General features: G+C 39.9%; 1 protein-coding gene across 1 annotated transcript in view; it reads right to left on the bottom strand.

Annotated features, from left to right (window-relative positions):
* LOC138960073 (protein pangolin, isoforms A/H/I/S-like) overlaps positions 1 to 20,006 on the bottom strand; it is a 97,500-nt gene extending 77,494 nt beyond the window's left edge. Inside the window, exon 1 of the mRNA XM_070331799.1 lies at positions 19,608 to 20,006. Coding sequence (XP_070187900.1) covers positions 19,608 to 19,688 — 81 coding nt within the window. The 5' untranslated portion in view covers positions 19,689 to 20,006. The remainder of the gene's footprint in view (positions 1 to 19,607) is intronic.
* Positions 20,007 to 20,792: the final 786 nt, after the last annotated feature.

A 20,792-nucleotide genomic window follows, 5' to 3' on the forward strand; every position in this document is an offset into this window, starting at 1 on the left:
TAAATTGCTTGTGTTGGGGTGAAGTAATTTATTCGTTACTTATTCGTCAGGGGAGTAACATTTTTGTACGAAATGTTTACTCGGAACTCACCTGTCTTGGGGAGTAATTTTCTCGTGTAATGGGGGAGTGCTTTTTTCGTAAAGGGAGTAACTTTTTCGTACGAAATGTTTACTCCGGAGTAAAAATCTCGTGGGAGTAATTTTCTCGTGTTACACCGGTCAAATTAAAGAGGTACACTTTTTTTGAGGGAGAAAAGCATGTCAATTTCTTGCAAGTGAAGGAAACCCGTGGTGTAATTCGATAGATTTTACCCCCAAACTTCGATTCCTTAAACGTACACCGAGTGTCGGGTTACGTCACTAAAATTAAGAAGGGAAGGATTTTGCGTTGAAGCAAATTTCTAATTTAAAATACTTTTCTTTTTTCTTTTTTTGTTTGGGGATGGGGTGGGGGCGAATTTGACCCCGAAGTAGCAATACATGTCGATCATCAATACTTTGGAAGGGCGAAGTGCTGAGTTTATACAAGATCGACAAGGCCGAATGCGAAAATTGGGCCCAGGAATAAACAAATCGTTACACCGATGTCACGAACTGAAAACTCTGCCTGAACAATCCTTCTCATTGCGGTCAATGCGCATGCGCTAACATGGGGAGATTAATCAGGTCGTGAACAACCTAACCCTAATCCTAACCCAAACCCATGGTTCGTTCCGTCAAAGGGTCGCATTTTTTAAGTCCAAGATTGGCGCATGCGCATTGACCGCAATGAGAAGGATTGTTCAGCAGAGGTTTCAGTTCGTGACACCGGCACCAACAGCGTTATCACGTGACGTACTCTGTAAGACTGTACAAACGGCTCGGCGGCAGAGAGAAGCACTTCATTTGTGATCGGACAATATCACATGAACTTGGCTCTGAAACTCGCATGAAGACGAAAGAGTGAGCAGGCCGATGGGTCAATGAACCAAAGGTATCTTGCTAAATATCAAGTCCCACTGAATGTGAGTTGGTTTGGTTGCTTGGACAGTTGTTTGGTTAGTTGCTTGGCAAAAATGACTAAGCCACAAAAAACGGATGTGTAACTCAAAAATGGTTTGCGTCCGTAGTCGGCGACACGACTAAACTTATTCTAAATCACCAAAAACGTTTCCATCCTTTTTTTCCCGGGCGATGAAAGATGGCATGAAGTACTGCCGCCCAAAACTTCCTGCAAATTTGCAAAAAAATGAAACCAAGCAATATCCATGAGATGAGTCCATGGTTGGTTGCTTGGACTGTTGAGCTGTTACTTTATTGTCGGCTTGGTGACTATGGCTAAGGCAAGGAAAATATAAGTGTCACTGTAAAATGTCTCACTGGACCCCCAAAAAACATAAAATTGGCAGATATGAAAGAAATCTCTTTTTTTTTTCTTTTTTTTTCTTTTTTTTTCTTCTGTGCGCCCTATTTTTGTCTTTAGTTGTTTTATTTTATTTTAATGTTATTTCTATTTTGTTATTGTTGTTTAGCGACAACAGAAGTTTCCGTCGAGATTATCGTAGGCTTTAGTACATATTTAGTTTTTTTTCCCTTAGCCTTAGCTAATTTGCTTGCAGGTGAAGAGTTGCAGCTCAGATAGATTTGAGAAATACATTAAAGTGATGGATTATGTTCGCCATGCGTGTCTACCTTATCAGATTCAGTCATATTGTGTACGCATTGTGTAAAAAAAAAAATGAATAAAAATACACCAGTCTTCTGCGGCATTTTTTTTTCTTCTTCTTCTTCTTCTTTTTCTTCTTCTTCCTCTTTTTCCTATTCTTCTTCTCAGTTCTTCTTCTTCCTGTTTTGGTTTTTTGTTTTGTTTTTTGTTTGTTTTTTATCATTCTTTTGTGAAGAGCGTCTTTACTGTTCAGCAGTTTAACATGTTTTCAAAAATTCCTTCGTCTGTCTTCAGTTATGAGGCGACAGGGCAATACAATCACTCTTTGCCTCTTGAAAAGGCGAGCTGGCGATCAAAATCTACTTGTGAAATGAAAAGGAAAATGAAAAGGCTGTGAGGAGTGAGGTCCAAAAAATGAAAAGGCCACGAAAGCGTGATCGGGGGAAAATGAAAAGGCTGCGAAGTGTGTCGAAAAGCCACTGCCTGTGTGGCCCTCCCTGTGGCAAAGTTGATGGTTTTATGATGCAGTTGTAACGGCGCTTCAATGCTCTCGTGCCGCTTCGCTTTTTTCACTGCTCGCAGAACTTGGCTGAAAGCGCGTTGCTAACCGCCGCCGCCACCTAGCAACCATCCCGGAGTCGTGCGACTTGCGAGGAATGGCATAAAACGCTCAGTTGCACTACGGTCATCTTAAAGGGGCTTTGTGTCAAAGGTTTTCTGTAATCCACAAATGTGTCTTTTAATTTTCTGTAACTTTGTACCGTTAATAGGGACAATTAAACCTGGTTATCCAAACAAGCAGTCCTGCGTTTCTTTCTTGTCTTTTTCTTTTCTGTTTCAGCTATTCGTCTGATTGATTAAATAAACGATTTCTACCCAGTCAAACAACGGATCAAAGAGGTACATAAACAACGCAAAACAAACTAACTAACAGTCCAAAAAAGGAAAACAAATTACAAAGGCGTTTCTTCTTCAAATTGTCCTGGTCCTTCGCCCTCTTTTTCTTTTTGGTTTAAACAAGATTTTATTCAGAAGATAAATGGTGGCAATACAGTGGAACCCCCCTTTTAAGACCTCCCAATTTAAGACTCCCTCCTTTTTAAGACCTTGTTTTCTCGAATGTTGTGTTCATAACCTCTGTAAAATGACCTCCATTTTAAGACTCCCTCCTTTTTAAGACCTTGTTTTCTCCAATGTTGTGTTCATAACCTCTGTAAAATGACCTCCATTTTAAGACTCCCTCCTTTTTAAGACCTTGTTTTCTCGAATGTTGTGTTCATAACCTCTGTAAAATGACCTCCATTTTAAGACTCCCTCCTTTTTAAGACCTTGTTTTCTCCAATGTTGTGTTCATAACCTCTGTAAAATGACCTCCATTTTAAGACTCCCTCCTTTTTAAGACCTTGTTTTCTCCCATGTTCTGTTCATAACCTCTGTAAAATGACCTCCATTTTAAGACTCCCTCCTTTTTAAGACCTTGTTTTCTCAAGATGTTCTGTTCATAACCTCTGTAAATTGACCACCATTTTGATACTCCCTCCTTTTTAAGACCTTGTTTTCTCGATATGTTCTGTTCATAACCTCTGTAAATTGACCACCATTTTGATACTCCCTCCCTTTTAAGACCTTGTTTTCTCAATATGTTCTGTTCATAACCTCTGTAAATTGACCACCATTTTGATACTCCCTCCTTTTTAAGACCTTGTTTTCTCGAATGTTGTGTTCATAACCTCTGTAAAATGACCTCCATTTTAAGACTCCCTCCTTTTTAAGACCTTGTTTTCTCCAATGTTGTGTTCATAACCTCTGTAAAATGACCTCCATTTTAAGAATCCCTCCTTTTTAAGACCTGATTTTCTCAGATTTGTTGAAGTCTTAAAAGGGGGGGTTCCACTGTATCAACATTTGGGACCACACAACAAGCTGAACGTATATTATACGTGTGGTTACATATTTACATCTAGATAGGAATTGCTTTTTCATTTTTTCTTTCTTTTCTTTTTCTTCTTCTAGTTCTACAATGTATTCAGACACAACATGCTTTATAACGTGATTAGAAGAGTATTTTTTTTCACATAGATGTCTAAATCACTAATTGCATGAGCAGCCGTAGGCGTGTGAAAAAAACATGCCTATTTTTATATTTATTTATTTATTTATTTATTTGGTGTTTAACGTCGTTTTCAACCCTATTTTTATATGAATGTGAAGAAACTTAACCTTTACAACAACACTGGTTGGTGTTGATTAGTTATTTGTTTAACATTAGAGGAGAGGGATGAACGAATTATTAAAGACGGCCACAGACAGCGAAAAATCCGCTTTTAGGTAAGTACCTCCACGCGTGTGGGCTTTAAGATTTATGCCCATCAATATCCTTAACTACATCTTTTACCTGTCGTCGTCGACTGTTTTCTTTAACCAGTAGCTGTGACCTTTATAGTTTTACAACTTTTACCTTTACATCCCAACACTTATTTCACTTTCATAGCTTTGGCCACCAGGCCAGCTAACACAGGCACACGAATCCTTGTTATTTTCATTTCAACAATTGAGCTGCAACACATGGGATAAGACAGTATGCGCTACGTTAAACAAAAATAAATAGAATATTTTGTGTGCCTGTGCTTTGTCTTTCCTCGACCGTTCAAAACCTTTCATGCTGCACGTAATGATTTTAACAGTCTTGTGTTTTTTTCCTAATTTTTCTTTCACATGTTGTTTGCCCATTTCCATGTCAGCTTTTCTCAAACGTCTTCTTTTGCCTTTTCCTAAGTTAGTTCAACTAATAATATTTTGATTTATTTTTGTATCAATATTTTTTTATGTTCACAAGTGTTCTCTGAAGTTTGAAGTTGAAGTCGGTAATTCAGGAGTGGTTTTTTTTAAATGGATTATTTTCTTTATGTTATTTATCTATTAGACTGTTTTATTTTGGGTAATAGGTTCGCGAGAGTCATAACCATATCTCCGTTTAATTAAAGCCCCAGTCTGTCTGAAATGGTTTACAGAACGATTTAAATCTTCTCATGAAAAAAGCAGTTCTAACCTTATGGAACACACTTTACCACAGCATTTAAAGCATTAAATGAAACAGTTCGTTTGAATTGCTATTTAGCTCGCGTAAACCACACACCAGATTTCGTGCTTTATCTAACTTTCCTTTTTTTTCCTTGACAATTTAGTCGTCAGTTTGTGATTTCAATGCGACTGGCTGTATCTGAAATAGCATGTTATTGTGTACCTCTGAATCTAAAACGCAACAAACGGCTGCGAGTCACACGAACTTATCGGCGGCGGTTGGCTTCAAAGAAAGCAAGCGCTATGCAGAAAATTCGTCTGCTTTGGTACACACGACCTTGCGTGAACTGCTTCCGGGCTCCCTTTTTTAAAAACTGTCAAAACTTCGAATTGTACTAATCTTGTCTTGATGAAAAAAGAAATCATTTATGATTTAAGAATGTTTGTGTTACAAGCTGTCAATTTATTATTTAGATTTTAAAAGTTAGGTCTAGCGCCAAAACGAGACATCCGATTTGTCTCATTGTAAATCCGGCTGGCCACGCACGAATGAATTCTTTGAAAAAGGCTCGCTCTTCACGGATGGCACCTAGGATGTTCTTAAGCGCTGAGTGTTTAAACGAAAGGGTGTTTGTACTGTGTGTAAAAGCCTAACAGTGTCTGTGACCAAAAACTGATGGTTTACGTGAAGCTGTGTGTGCCTTGAATTATTTTAGATTTAAATTAAATTAAATCAACTTTAAAATGTTGTTTTTTGATCAGCAAGGTATGTAAAGGAATCTTCATTTGGTAACATTGTACAATGTAGAATAATCTACAACACTTCATTTTTCGGAAAAGTCGCGCTAACATGGGTGCAACAAAAATAAATAATGCTTATGATAACAAAACAATCTTATATCTCTTTCTTCGCAGCAAAATGGCTGTTTCAGGACGCTTTTCTATATTTAATGTTAAAGATTGTTTAATTGATATTGAAAAAAATGCATCTTAAGTTTCAACATTCCACTACTTTGCAATAAACGCTCTAAAATGCGTTAGTGATCAACATTTTGCCAGGAGTAAATCAAGCTCTTAATGGGGGCTCACCCAACAGAATAACTCAGTCTGACCAATATGAAATGTTTTGGCTTTTAGGAAAAAAAATATTTTCCCTTCTCCACGCTGTTCATACCACGGGAAATGGAGATGCACAGATAGGAGGAAAGATATATATACGTTTAATCCCACAAATCTAAACACCCCATCCGAAACAAAAATTAAAAAAATTAAAAAAAACTTCAACACTTTTAGCGCGAAAAAATAAGTCACGAAATAATAAAATAGAATAAAGTAAAAAGACTAGCAATAAAAGCAAGACTATAACATGCTAAAAATAAAGAAGCGCAAGCAACAAAAAAAAAGCAACACGAAAAGCGCTGTATATGTAAAACAAAACAACAACAAAAGAGCAATCAAACTTGAAAAACACTGTCCAACAACAAAGAAACGCGTGGCCACTAGTGTCTTCGCGTTACAAGTCGCGCGCGCCACAAAAATCCCCATCCCAGATAGTTGAACGGCCATCATTGCCTCGCTTTGATCCGAGGATGGAGAGATTAAACCCGTGTCATCCTCCCATTGATCATAAATTCATTAAAACAGATACATATCATATCTCTTGTATCACTAATCTCTCTCTCCTCCAGTCTGATGAAAATACCCCGCTCTAGGGCTGCTGGGGGGGGGGGGGGGGGGGAGGGGCGAAAGGGACGACAACAGGGCAAAAACTTTAAGCTGCTTGTTTTCTTTTGATGATTCTGTTTGCCTTGAGGGCATGAGGCGATGAGTCCGAGTCGAATTGTACGCATACGTCTACTGTGTCGATGTTTGACACGGGAGCTGCATGGAGTCGAGTAGGCTAACCCGCAGGTTTTGGTGTGTGGTTTTTGTGTTCATTTTTGGTTCGTTATCGATTTTTTGTCTTTTCTCCGTTTGTTGATTTTTTTCTCTGTCTCTCTTGTTAATTTCTCCTGTTGCTGGTTTTGTTTTCTATCTGGCGGTAAGCTCCGCCTCTCGCTGTCTGTCTCAATACCTGTCTCATTGTCTGTGACTGTGTCAGTCTCTCTTTCTCTAATTTAACGGTTGTTGTTGATGTTCTTGTTCTTGTTCGTGTTTTTGTTCTTGGTCTTGGTTTTGGTATAGGTCTTGGTCTTGTTCTTGTTCTAAATAAACGGCTCAACCCGTAAGAAAACTTTTGATGACTTGTTTACTTTTTCTTCACTCTTCTACCTTCCGTTTTGTCAAGTATCTTTGTTGTGTTGTGTTGTGTCGTTTGTTTGTGTGTGTGTGTGTGTGTGTGTGTGTGTGTGTGTGTGTGTGTGTGTGTGTGTGTGTGTGTGTGTGTGTGTGTGTGTGTGTGTGTGTGTTCATCGGTTTTCACAAGAACTATTTGAAGTTCGTTTCTTGTAAATACTATTTCAGTTGTTTTTTCCTGTGGGCAATTTGCCTTGGCAAACTTCTTGGAATTAAATTTCCCAATTTAAAAAAACAAAAACCTCTCCTTATTTCAATGACCGACTGCGACAGATATGCAAAAGCACGGGGGATAACCGGTCATAAGCGGGGCAGAGGGTGTACGCGGGGCCTGACACGATTGAAGGCACGTTTTGTCAGTTTTCTTGGATTTGTTTGATTTACGTCGGGATTTAAGGTAAGCTACAGATTCAGCGATGCCTTAATTTGTTGATCGATGCATAAAATGCCATAGAGCGGTTCATATTTGCCCGTAAATTACCCTCAAAGCTGAACATGTCGGCGATCGAGCGCCGGAAATGGCTGTTCGATGGGTTTCGGAAGTAGAAATGTGCTTTATTTCACAAAATCAGCTCTTATATGACATCGGTTTGGGATTCTAATGGACGATGGAACCATTGAAGATGCAAAAAAGTGCTATTTCGGGGGTAGAATATATCGACCGACCCTGTAGACGAGAGGCGGTCAAATGTGAGAGATGAGCGTACGCGGGGCTGCCGACCGCGAATGGGACAGCAGAAGCACGTGGGAACGAAATGTCAGAAAAGCGTTGAGTTGTGCAATAAAACGGTTCGGTGCATCATTTCAATGGAAATTTTGATCAACCTAGAAACACACGTACCCTATAGCTGTTGCCCTAAGATAACGGCACACACACACACACACACTGACACACACCGTGGCACACACACACACACACACACACCGTGGCACACACATACACACTTTCCCTTTCTTTCTTTATTTGGTGTTTAACGTCGTTTTCAACCATTCAAGGTTATATCGCGACGGGGAAAGGGGGGAGATGGGATAGAGGAAAGAGGGGAGATGGGATAGAGCCACTTGTTAATTGTTTCTTGTTCACAAAAGCACTAATCAAAAAATTGTTCCAGGGGCTTGCAACGTAGTACAATATATGACCTTACTGGGAGAATGCAAGTTTCCAGTACAAAGGACTTAACATTTCTTACATACTGCTTGACTAAAATCTTTACAAACATTGACTATATTCTATACAAGAAAAACTTAACAAGGGTAAAAGGAGAAACAGAACCGTTAGTCGCCTCTTACGACATGCTGGGTAGCATCGGGTAAATTCTTTCTCGTCCCAACCAATATGGGACACCCCCTAACCCGCGGGGGGTTGTCGCTACACACACGCACACATACACACACATACACACACACACACACACAAACACACACACACAGTATGCACATATACACAACACACTTAGTCGTTAGAGAGGTTCTCTCGGAGCTGTCCTGAATTGGACTAAGTCGACTTCGCGTAGCTCACTTCGCGAAGCTTCCGGAACGAGAATTCGTCCCTTAAAGGCACACTCAGCTTCCCGTAAACCATCACAGACACTGTCAGGCACACAGTACAAACACCCTTTCGTTTAAACACTCACCACTGGAGAACATCCTTGGTACCCTCCGTAAAGAGCGAGCAATTTTTAAAGAATTATTTTTGCGTGGCTGATCAGACAATCAGACGGCTCGTTTTGGCGCTAGACCTATAAATTGACAGCTTGTTGCACAAACATTCTTAAATCATAAAGAATTCTTTTTTCATCAAGTCAAGATCAGTACAACTCGACGTTTTGAAAGTTTAAAAAAAAGGTAGCCCGGAAGCGTGTCCCGCAAAACGTGTTTCTCGTAGCAGACGAATGTTCTGCATGTCGCCAGTTTTTTTGAACGGTCAACCGCCGTTCGTGTGACTCGCAGCCGTTTGTTGTGTTTTAGATTCAGGGGTACACAATAACGTGCTATTGCAGATACAGCCAGTCGCATTGAAAGCACAAACTGACTACTAAATTGTAAAAAAAAGGAAAGTGGATCACACGGGTTCACGATGGCTCAGGGGTTAGATAAACCACGAAAACAGGTGTGTGGTTTACGCGAGCTAAATAGCCATTCAAACGAACTGTGTCATTTAATGCTATTCAGTAAATGCTATTGCAAGTGTGTTCGATAAGGTTAGAACTGCTTTTTTCTTGAGAAGATTTAAATCGTTCTGTAAACCATTTGGGACGGACTTGGGCTTTAATTGAAAAAATTTCAGCATAGCTTCGCGCGAAGTCCAAGGGAATGCACTCTGCTCTTTCGAGTGTGATTTCTCCGTCCATCTTGAATCAAAAAGCACTCTTCTGACAAAAAAACCAACTTCGTCGCAGAGCTACGGCGTAGCTTCACATGTCAAAACTTGCGAAGCGAAGTAGGGTACAAAGTACTTCGCCGTAGCTGTGGGTTTTTGGTATAAAGACTTCGCGAAGCTTCGCCAAGTCGACTTCGTGCTCAATTAAGGACGGACTTTAAAAGAAGATAATGACAGACATGACCTGATATTTACAGGTAGTGAATTCCAAAGTTATGTACCATATTAGAAACACTTGTTTGAAGCAAATCAATGCGGGGCCTTGGCAAAACAAGGTTATTTCTAGTGTTAGGATAATTTTGTTTGTTTGTTTGCTTAACGCCCAGCCGACCACGAAGGGCCATATCAGGGCGGTGCTGCTTTGACATATAACGTGCACCACACACAAGACAGAAGTCGCAGCACAGGCTTCATGTCTCACCCAGTCACATTATTCTGACACCGGACCAACCAGTCCCAACACTAACCCCATAATGCCAGACGCCAGGCGGAGCAGCCACTAGATTGCCAATTTTAAAGTCTTAGGTATGACCCGGCCGGGGTTCGAACCCACGACCTCCCGATTACGGGGCGGACGCCTTACCACTAGGCCAACCGTGCCGGTGTGTTTGGATAATATGACGAAGATGATTTGAAGAGTTGTATAAGATAGGTTGGAGCTTCGTGATAGACGACTTGTACATAAATGAACATTTATTAAAATCTGCTTCTTTAAGCTTAACATCCCGATACTTTCCAACTTTTTGTTGGTAGGAAGAGATGAACTGGGCAGAATTAACTTATCAGCTCTTCGCTGGAGCGATTTCTTCAAGTGAACCTCACTACACCCGTCCCAGACTATAGAAGCATAATCAATGTGGGGGTTTATGTGGGCCTTGTAAAAGAGTTTGTGTGTCAACATTAATAATACATTGCAACTTTGATAAGAGAAATTTGATAACACATAATTAGCAATTTCCTTGCAAATTTCATTGCTGTGTGTATGCCATCTTAGATCATTATCAACAATTCGTCCCAGAAACGGTGCTCAGCTACTTGCTCAATGGTGTGCTCATTTAGGGACAAACTCGGAGTTATTTTTAAAAGTTGATATTTTTGGCGAGTGCAGATTATCATGGATTTTATCTATCATTGACAGAGACAGAGACAGAGAGAGAGAGAGAGAGTTCTAATGATTGATTTGATTAAAACAAAAAATTCTATTACAAAAGACTATGTTACTGATCAAAACAAATTACGAATCTGCTGTCCCATTCGCGGTCGGCAGCCCCGCGTATGATGAACCGAACCGTTTTATTGCACAACGCAACGCTTTTCAGACATTTCGTTCCCACGTGCTTCTTCTGTCCCATTCGCGGTCGGCAGCCCCGCATACGCTCATCTCTCACATTTGACCGCCTCTCGTCTACAGGGTCGGTCGATATATTCTACCCCCAAAATAGCACTTCTTTGCATCTTCAATAGTTCCATCGTCCATTAGAATCCCAAACCGATGTCATATACGAGCTGATTTTGTGAAATAAAGCACATTTCTACTTCCGAAACCCATCGAACAGCCATTTCCGGCGTTCGATCGCCGACATGTTCAGCTTTGAGGGTAATTTACGGGCAAATATGAACCGCTCTATGGCATTTTATGCATCGATCAACAAATTAAGGCATCGCTGAATCTGTAGCTTACCTTAAATCCCGACGTAAATCAAACAAATCCAAGAAAACTGACAAAAGGTGCCTTCAATCGAGTCAGGCCCCGCGTACACCCTCTGCCCCGCTTATGACCGGTTATCCCTCGTGAAAAGACTCGTTTGATTTCGTATTTGAAAACTGGAAGAGATTTTATCTGAATGACATCTTCAAGTGACACATCATTGCATTGATGAGCTCTGATACATACAAACGCATCAGAATGTCGCCCTGTAGAAAACACGATAAAATTCCCAAATGCTTCACGGTATTGTTTTTCATTTTTGATATGTATTCTTATTTGGGTGAGAGTTTTAAACGAAACACACACACACACACACACACACACACACACACACACACACACACACACACACACACACACACACACACACACACACACATACACACACACACTTACATATAAAAAAACAATTTATGAACAAAAGACAGAGAAAAGTGCACAGCAAAATGGCGTACAAAGCGACATTAATCTTATAGCGGGAGGGAACTAATTGCATTGAAAACGGCGCCTACAGAAAGATCAATGCGCCATGGACGTGTGACACCTGCACTTAATTTTTTACCTGTTCTTTATACCTGGTCTTCGCGCCTCGTCCTATACACGCTGAACACTCAGGTAGCGCAATCTGTTGCATATTTCCTGCTAAAATTACCCTGGCCCCCAGACTGGTTTTTTTAACCATGACGATAAAATGTCCCTTCTGATGCATGGATGACTTTGACAGCTTGCTACAAACAGCAGAAATCATTTCTGAACTACAGACTTTGCAACTTAGATAGATGATATAAGTAATTTTTAAATTTCAGATTGTAGTGGCATTCAATAGAGACGATAAAAATTTCCCTTTTGATGCATGAATGACGTTGACAGCTTGATAGTAATACAGCAGAAATAATCTCTGAACTACAGACTTTTAATAACTTGCTATTTAGATGATAGAAATAATTTCTGTATTTTAGACTTCAGTGGCATTCAATAGAGACCGTAAATATACTTTTTAATTTTGAAAAAAAATTTAGTTGGCGTTGATGCTCAGGGTGTGTTTGGCGCAATTTTTGAAATTTATGAAGACGAATATATGAACAGGTGACCAATTTTGTGCTGAAAAAAGAATAGCTTAAACTAAAACAAAAATCAAACAAAAAATTTAGCAATCAAAGAAATATACAAACAATGAAACATCACCTGAATCAAAATCATTTGGTTCATCTTCGAGGGGCACAGGCACATTCAACGAAAACAGATAGAAACAATTTTCAACTCCACTTTTCTCTTATTCAGCGACAACTTCAAAACATATTGCTGTATTTCTCAAATCTCTGTATTTCATTCATTTTCTTTGAACACCGAATTTGCCTGGCTCTAACGCAAACGACTTTTGTTTTGAATGTAGTGTGAATTATTTTCACACTTCAAGGGAATAGTGATTGGGTGTGAATTTCATTCTTTAGAAACTTTTTGAGAAAGTCACACAACTGGGAATCCACACAGTTTCCATATCACAACAGAGGTAGACATCTAAACAGCATTCCTCAATTTAACTCGGGATTATTTCAACATTTTTGGAAAATTACACTGAAGGCATCTGGGTTTTTGCAAAGATTAACAACAGGTCTTTCTTCCTCCTTCAGTCTCTCCAATTGCTAAATAACCCAATGCTTTTGGGGATCTCTCTGTTCTAATTAATGTTTCGCGCTTCCTTTGTAAAGTGCTTCCAATTAGGTCATTGCCAACCGGAAAGGAACGTCGGCCACGTGAATATCACATGCAGAATGCGATCATCAAAACAAAGTTGTATCAGAAATTATAAGAACAACAACAAAAAATGGGTTCAAGGGAAATGTAAGAGCTGCGGAAAAAGACTTTTAGTACCGGAAAACAGAGACAGAAGTGAGTTCTAACTTAGATGAAATTTGAATGTAACTCGACAAGAGCTTGAAATTTCCTGTCACCGTAGGCCCTACTTGTAATCGTACCACTTGGTTTTGAAGATCGTTTTATTTAATCTCCCGTTTGTGCAAAGGATACGTAACATTCGAGGATCAACAACAAGCCCTAACCGGTTGGCCTAGTGGTAAGGCGTCCGCCCCGTGATCGGGAGGTCGTGGGTTCGAACCCCGGCCGGGTCATACCCTGATATGGCCCTTCGTGGTCGGCTGGGCGACAAACAAACAAACAAGCCCTAATACTTCAGTGACAAGGCCCCGCCCTTGCTTTCAGAATTTCCTTTTTTTGATGATATGCTTCTCGAGAGCGAAAGGGGATTTTTTACTTTACCGCTGTCGAAACTTGAGTTCCTGTTCGACTGAGTTTGAACTTTGAACATTGAGCGTGTCATGTGTAATGTACTGCACGTATCACCCTCATCCCAAATAGCCTATATATGCATATATATACATGTATATGCATACGCTCCCGGTACACAATTAACTAACATGTGCAAAATGTAACACACAAAAAACCTGTTACTCATTTATGTAATTGATTGAATGCGGCATGGTGACTTGTAATTCTCTGAATAAAATACTTCAAACCAAAATCCAAAACAGACAGACTACTGGGAACGTTTCATTATTCACAAAACAAAATAATAACATTTACAGTACGTCAACCCAGTGGTCTTTGAAGTAGACAAATAAGCTTGCCGGCATCTTGAATGCGAGATTCATCGACTATTTTGAGAAATGTTCATTATTTGTTTCACAAGTGTTTGTCTGTCTGTCTTCTGAAAAGACCAGTGGGTCGACGTTCTGTAAATGTAACGTTTTGTTTTGTCAATAATTAAACGTTCCAATAACCTACAATTATTTTTTATTTGTTTGTTGTTAAACCAAACCCCTGTTAAAACGTGGTCAGTTTGTCTTCGCCTGATAATACAAGCTCAAAGCATTTACTAACAAATGCAGTGATCGCGCTTGGCCATTGTCCAAACAGGTATGTCATTACAAGTAAGACCCCTGCCTCATGAACACCGGTCACTCTGTCATGCCAGCCGGTCAGATCAACTGATTGCACTGCAAATTATACGGGGAAAATCTGTCCAGTGAAATATCAAAACTCCAAAAAAACAGATAGACAAAAACAGTTTAATGTAAAGTTCTCTTTTCTCAATTATTAAAGGCACAGTAAGCCTCCCGTAAACCATCACAGATACCGTCAGGCTTTTCCACACAGTACAAACACTCTTTCATTTAAACACTCACCGATTGAGACAATTTTCAAAGAATTTATTTTTGCGTGGTTTATCTTACCCCTGAGCCATCGTGAACCCGTGTGATCCAGTTTCCCTTTTTCACAATGTAGTCGTCAGTTAGTCATTTGAATGCGACTCGATGTGAGCTTATTTACAATAGCACGCTTTTATGCACGAAACAAACGGCTGTGGTTCACAAGAACTCTAGCGATGGCTTTTGACTGTTGAGAGGAACGGCGATATGCTTAAACCGTCGTCTGCTACGACCCTTGCGTGACCCTGCTTCCGGGCTTTTCTTTTTTCAAACTTTCACAACTTCGAATTGTACTGATCTTGTCTTGATGAAAAAATAATTCTTTTATGGTTAAAGAATGTTTGTGTAACAAGCTGTCAATTTATTATTTAGATTTTAAAAATTAGGTCTAGCGCAAAACCGCACCACGGTCCAAAAACATTTTGATAATCATCGATCCACGGCTATCGCCAGTTTACATCGATAGAATGAGACCCGAAGGGAAGTAACTCATGTTTGACCTGAGTTCAGGATGGGTCCAAAAAGTGTTCGAGACAATCTGCAAAATTAATTCTTTAAAAATTGCTCGCTCTTTACGTAGGGCACCTAGGATGTTCCCGTTTGGTGAGCGTTAAAATGGAAGGGTGTTTGTACTGTGTGTAAAAGCCTGACAGTATCTGTGATGGTTTACGGGAGGCTTACTTTCCGGGCGTGATTTCCGGTATTGAATATTCATAACAGCCGTCCAGCACCAAAACGAGGCGCCATTGTTGTAGAGGAGCAAGTCCACGAAAATAAATTCTTTGAACATTTCTCACGCTCGACAGAAAGCAGCCAGGATGTTCCCGTTCGGTGAGCGTTCAAATGGAAGTACATGTATGCTTGTACTTACTGTATGTAGACGCTCGGGGAGCTCTGTGATGGTTTACGGGAGGCTTACTGTGCCTTTAAACGTTCCAATAACCTTTTTTTTTATTTTATTTTTTACAATTCAATATGAACCGGTAGGAAGGACCGGTTGCTGATTTCATATCCGGTATTTTCGTTTGTTGGTGTGTGTGTGTGTGTGTGTGTGTGTGTGTGTGTGTGTGTGTGTGTGTGTGTGTGTGTGTGTTTTGTGTTTTAAACGATACAACACCGAAAAATTCCGGTTCCCTGAAGTGTTTTATAAAAAGAATATTAAACACACACACACACACTCACACACACTCACTCACACACACACACACACACACACACACACACACACACACACACACATATATATATATATATATATATTCACACACGCACACACACACGCACACACACATAAACACATATTGATACCCGCACACACATACACACACGCAAACACACAAACACACACGCAAACACACACACACACATTCACACACACACACACACACACACACACACACACACACACACACACACACACATGGTTTGAGCTGTATACATACAGGCAAAAAGCGTAGTGGGACATCTGCGTTTTTCTAATTTATTTGCAGAAAAGTTTGACATGGCCATGTTTCCTAACATGTGTCCGATGCATCAGGGCCTGTCAGTGCATTAAAAAGTGCTTTAAAAGCTATCCGAATTCAGCTTTCTGCGAAATTGTTATTTATTGCGCAAAGAGAGCCGAGATTTATAGCTGTTTGCAAGTGTTTTATGTGTCCTGATGTCAAAACAAGCGCTGTTTATTAACATATTCTATTTTGTTACTACACGTGTTCGTATATGATTCTTTACTGCATGCTCGCTTGGTTGTTGTTGTTGTTGTTGTTGTTGTTGTTGTTGTTGTTGTTGTTGTTGTTGTTGTTGTTGTTGTTGTAGAAACAGGTCGAACTTTCACAACTGTGCTTGGGACCAGATTCTGCGTGAACAAATCTTATAAACGAGTTCGTAACAAATGCTTTGTTTTTTGTATGGGCAAAAACTAAAACGCTCAATTTATAAAATCGGTCTGTCCTAGTAAACAATGCCATTCCTTCTGGTTAGACTCATAATTCACAATGAACTTACTCTACTCTCTGTCATTATCCTCGCGCTCAATCAGTCCGTAATCAATTGAACGTTGCACCAGTTGTCCAAACCCCTCCCAACTGACCGGCCCCTCCCCAGCCTCCCTGGCTCTTTCCTCCGGTCAGCAACGCAGGGGGTCGGGGCGATGTGGGTGTGGTCTTTATTATCAGCCAGCGAGCGGTCAGCGTGAGTGGCCGGACAGTAGTGGACAGTGGGACAGACACTGCATTGTCTCGCCGGCTTGGTCTGACCTACTTCCTGCTGTGCGGGACGGGATGCACGTGCGCGACTTGCTCGCTGTGCGCTGTATGCTGTGTGAACTGCTGGTAATTAACACAGCGGGTTTCACGTTTTCCTGACAGAGCGAGATTTGTGTCTGATCAGATCGGCGAACTGTCATGTTTAGGGTATTATATAGACGCGGATTGATTGATGCTTTCCAAGCAGATGGGGAGTATGATAAGATTATATAATTGACTGTTAGAAAAATATCATTAGCACAGGTGTCCGATATAGAAAATGTCAATAGTGATATTGTTTAGCATTTGCAAAACACATTTTTCATTTCATTCACGAAAGGGCACAATCACTGAGTGCATCGAATATTTTACACCTAAAACGGTTTATCAGTTATGAATGTAAATGCTGGGTTGTAGATTAAACCCGCATAACAATTCACAGTCATTTCGAAAAATCAGATTACCCGGATCTGTCTAGGATTTTTGTTTTTAAATTTACGCTGAAAATAGTTAAATTTTACGCTCGAGAAATTTAACTCAACAACAAATAGTTGTGAAAAACGGATTTTATCTTATTTTGTGTTCTAAATTTCATGTAATTGTATCTTATTTGATTTTTTGGGCTTTTTGTCTTTCAATTTTGTTGTGTTTTGTTTCCACAAGGTTGAACTGTTTTTCTTTCAACTATTCAAACGCGAAAGTAGGTTGTTTATTCATGGCTGGTCTCTGCGTGTTTGAAGAAAATATAGTTGATGGGTTTTTTCTCGTCAGAACTGTCTTTTCTTTTACTGTTTACAACTGATGCGCAACAATGAACTGTTGTTTTATAAGGAACAGTTTAGCGAACGACGAAGAAGAAGAATAAGGAACAGTTTCATTCGTACCGGAGACGCAGATCCCTTTTAACATCTTGTGAAAACATTTTTTCTGACAAATATTAAAATCCTTCATGTAACGCTTTGTATTATGTAACAAGTAAGAGAATGTATCATTTCGAACGTTGTGATGTGTTTCTGTTTTCAATTAGTGTCTATATCGATCGATCCCACTTCAATTTAGAAAGTTGTCATACTACTGATAACTTTGGTTTTGCATTTAATATTAGAAAATACATTTGTTCGTATGTAAGAGTAATAAAAAAAAACTTAAACGTTGCATTTTTCAAAACGAAACTTCTTTACTTTATGTCAATGCTGATTCATGTTTTGTCGTTACCGCTGTTGTTTTGTTTAACTCTAATTCGTCAATATGTTTATGTTTGCTCGGACTTAAAATAGGATGTGTGAGTTTTGTTTGTTTCCCTCCTGTTTGTGCCATTGAATTAAGAAAAGCTATGAAAACATTGAAATTTGCCACTGCCAGTCGGGGGAAACTCCTGAGATGTTGGTAATTTCCAAGCGTTTGTCAATACTGATGTGGATTTTGTTCTCTCCCCGATTTTCCAAACTACTGCAAACATTCACATGAGGACAGTTGCCCAAATGAGGTTAGTTGCCCTGTATAGGGATTTGCTCAGTATGAAGAAGGAGAACATTCCCGAAAAGAGCGCACAAGGAACACAAATTAAACTGACCAAGCACTAAGAAAAGGAAAAAACACTAACGAGAGAAAAATAGAAAGATTGAAGAAGAGAAATAACCAGCACTAAGAACTCCACTAAGAACCACACACACACAAAGTAGAAAAGAAAAAACAACAGAAAAACGAATTCAAAGAAAAGGAGAGGGGGAAACATACTCAATAATCACGAAAAACAATAACATCAAAAGTGACACACGAACAAAAGAAGAACAACAAACGAGAGTGCTGAAGTAGTACAAATAGCTCTGACTCTGAGAGGAGCGTGAATTCACGGTCACCTCGGACAGGTCGACCGGCGATCGCCACACGACTGGGGTGAATGAATGACCCGTCATTCCAGGTTACTGACCGTGTCCCCAGCTTGTCTGACCGGACTTGCATGGTCAGCAGTGATCTCGATCGTTCTGATTCGCCACATCACGCTCAAGGCTAGTCATGACAGACACGCAACCGTATATTATGTGTCGTGCCCAATTTGCGGAATTGCCGAATTCGCGGAATCGGCAAAACGCTGCCCAATTCGCGAAAGCGGCAGCGTTGTGCCGAATATGCGTAACGGCTTCTAAAACTTGCCCATTTCGCAAAGTCGCCAGTCATTTTTCGCATCTGAAGTTATCAAATGCCTTGGGTATCACCAACAGTAGACAGCTAGATGCTAGAATATATTTGTTATCGTAATAATCGATAAGGTATGGCAAGTTATGGCAAAAAGAGTAGTTGTTAGTGCATTTTCGGAATTATGCTCGACACAGACCAACACAGACCATACAAACCATGAGGAGATAACGCAATGTTTTGGTGATACAAAAAGAGAAATCGGCACGCACGACATATGCATGCACACGAGCAGAAGAACAACCGTCCAAACTGCGAAACGGATAAAAAAAAATTAAAAAAAAATTATTTCGGTTTGAAACATTTTTATTCAAATAATTACAAATGATAATGCTGCATACAAGCAATTGGAACAATGAAGCACAGGAAGATAAACTTATAAACATGCTCTAAAAAAAAAATTTTAAAATAATAATTAAAAAAACAGTACAATAGCAGATTTTAGTGATTTGATAATATGCTAACAAGCACCCACGATCACACACAAAATGAGAAAACATTAAAGTCAACGAGTGACGGGACAGAACGGCAAAAAAATAAGCAACATGAAAAAAGTGGACAAGAACCGCTGGGAGTAAGACAGAAATTAAGACGGAGAGACAAATAAGAAAGAATGAAAGGAAGAGAGAAAAATACAGAAGCAAAATGCAATCAATCAATCAATGAATCAATCAATGAATAAATAAATAAATGCATTTGTATTGAATATAGAAATGCATAAATAAAATATAGAAATGGATAAATAAAATAAATAACAATAAAAAATAAAATGTAAACCAACAAATCAAAGTGTCTCTTTCAAAGTTGTTTCTTGACAGACAGACAGACAGACAGACAGACAGACAGACAAATCGACGCACGAGCGGACAGACAAACAGACAGACAAACACACCTGGTCAAAAGGAGCAAAAGCAGCAGGGCCCAGGTGCCCAGTAGCGGTCACTAGCGTGGCCAACCAGTCATCAGCAGACATGTTCACGGTCCGGTGATTCCGCTGACCGATGCAAATGATTGATTTCAGTTGACAGACCGACACCAAATGGAGGCCTCGAACAGTCCAGGGCCGCGGGAACAGTCCTTGTGGAGCACTCTCAATGTTTGATAAGTCAGAGTTGCTGGACGACAAGTTGTGTGTATTTTTTTAATGGCGTCAATTTTAATGAAGTCGTGTCAAGTGTGAGATAAGAACACTTGAAAATCCGAGACTGCTTGTATTCGAGGGCATCTGTGCACCAGTGTACATGATTGTACTGTGTAAGCTGAGCGATACATATAATCATCGTAAACATTGGGGGAAAAACATACTAATGCACACAACTCTCCCTCTCGGTCTCCTTGTCTCTGTCCCCTTGTCTCTGTCTCCCTCTCAGTCTCTCTCTCTCTCTCTCTCTCTCTCTCTCTCTCTCTCTCTCTCTCTCAATGCCAAGCCACACACACACGCACACCCACACATACAACCCCCCCCCCTTCCAGCTCTCTGCCCTTGCCACATCATTTTGGAAAGTACCTCTTCTGTATCCTTTTTAAGTTATATCAAATATTGCACAATGTGGTATGTGTTTTATGTTGTCTATTAATGCTTTGTTCTGGTATTTTAACTGCACGCAGATGTTAATATTTCGTTCCTTGTGTGTCAATTTTTCTAGTTTGAAGACTTCTGTAGTGGTTGGTTTTAGTTTTGCTTTTGCTTTACGTTTTGCTTGATGGGGTTGAATTTCTCTGGCTGTTTACTGCATAATCTTTCCGGTCAAAGTTAAATGAAGGCCCTCATTCTTCTGTGACAATGGCAGCTCAGCGATAAGGATCAGACCGGAAGTCATTGCAAGTTGCTTCCCTTGTTTATCAATGACACGAGGGCGTTTACACTGAAGAAAACCAAATCAAGTCACATGAAAGTCACGCAGTCTGCACGTCAACAGATCTCTTAACAGAATTAATTTGTATGTCGGCCTATTAAACCACTTGAAAATTAGCGATTCACATGACAGTTTCTTCTTAGTGCGCATTGACCAATCGTGTTGTTTATGTCGCGGCACACAGGCCGGAAATAGTACCAAATATGGCAGGTGATTTCAGT

This window comes from Littorina saxatilis, linkage group LG2 (genome assembly GCF_037325665.1).
Source record: "Littorina saxatilis isolate snail1 linkage group LG2, US_GU_Lsax_2.0, whole genome shotgun sequence".
NCBI lineage: Eukaryota > Metazoa > Mollusca > Gastropoda > Littorinimorpha > Littorinidae > Littorina > Littorina saxatilis.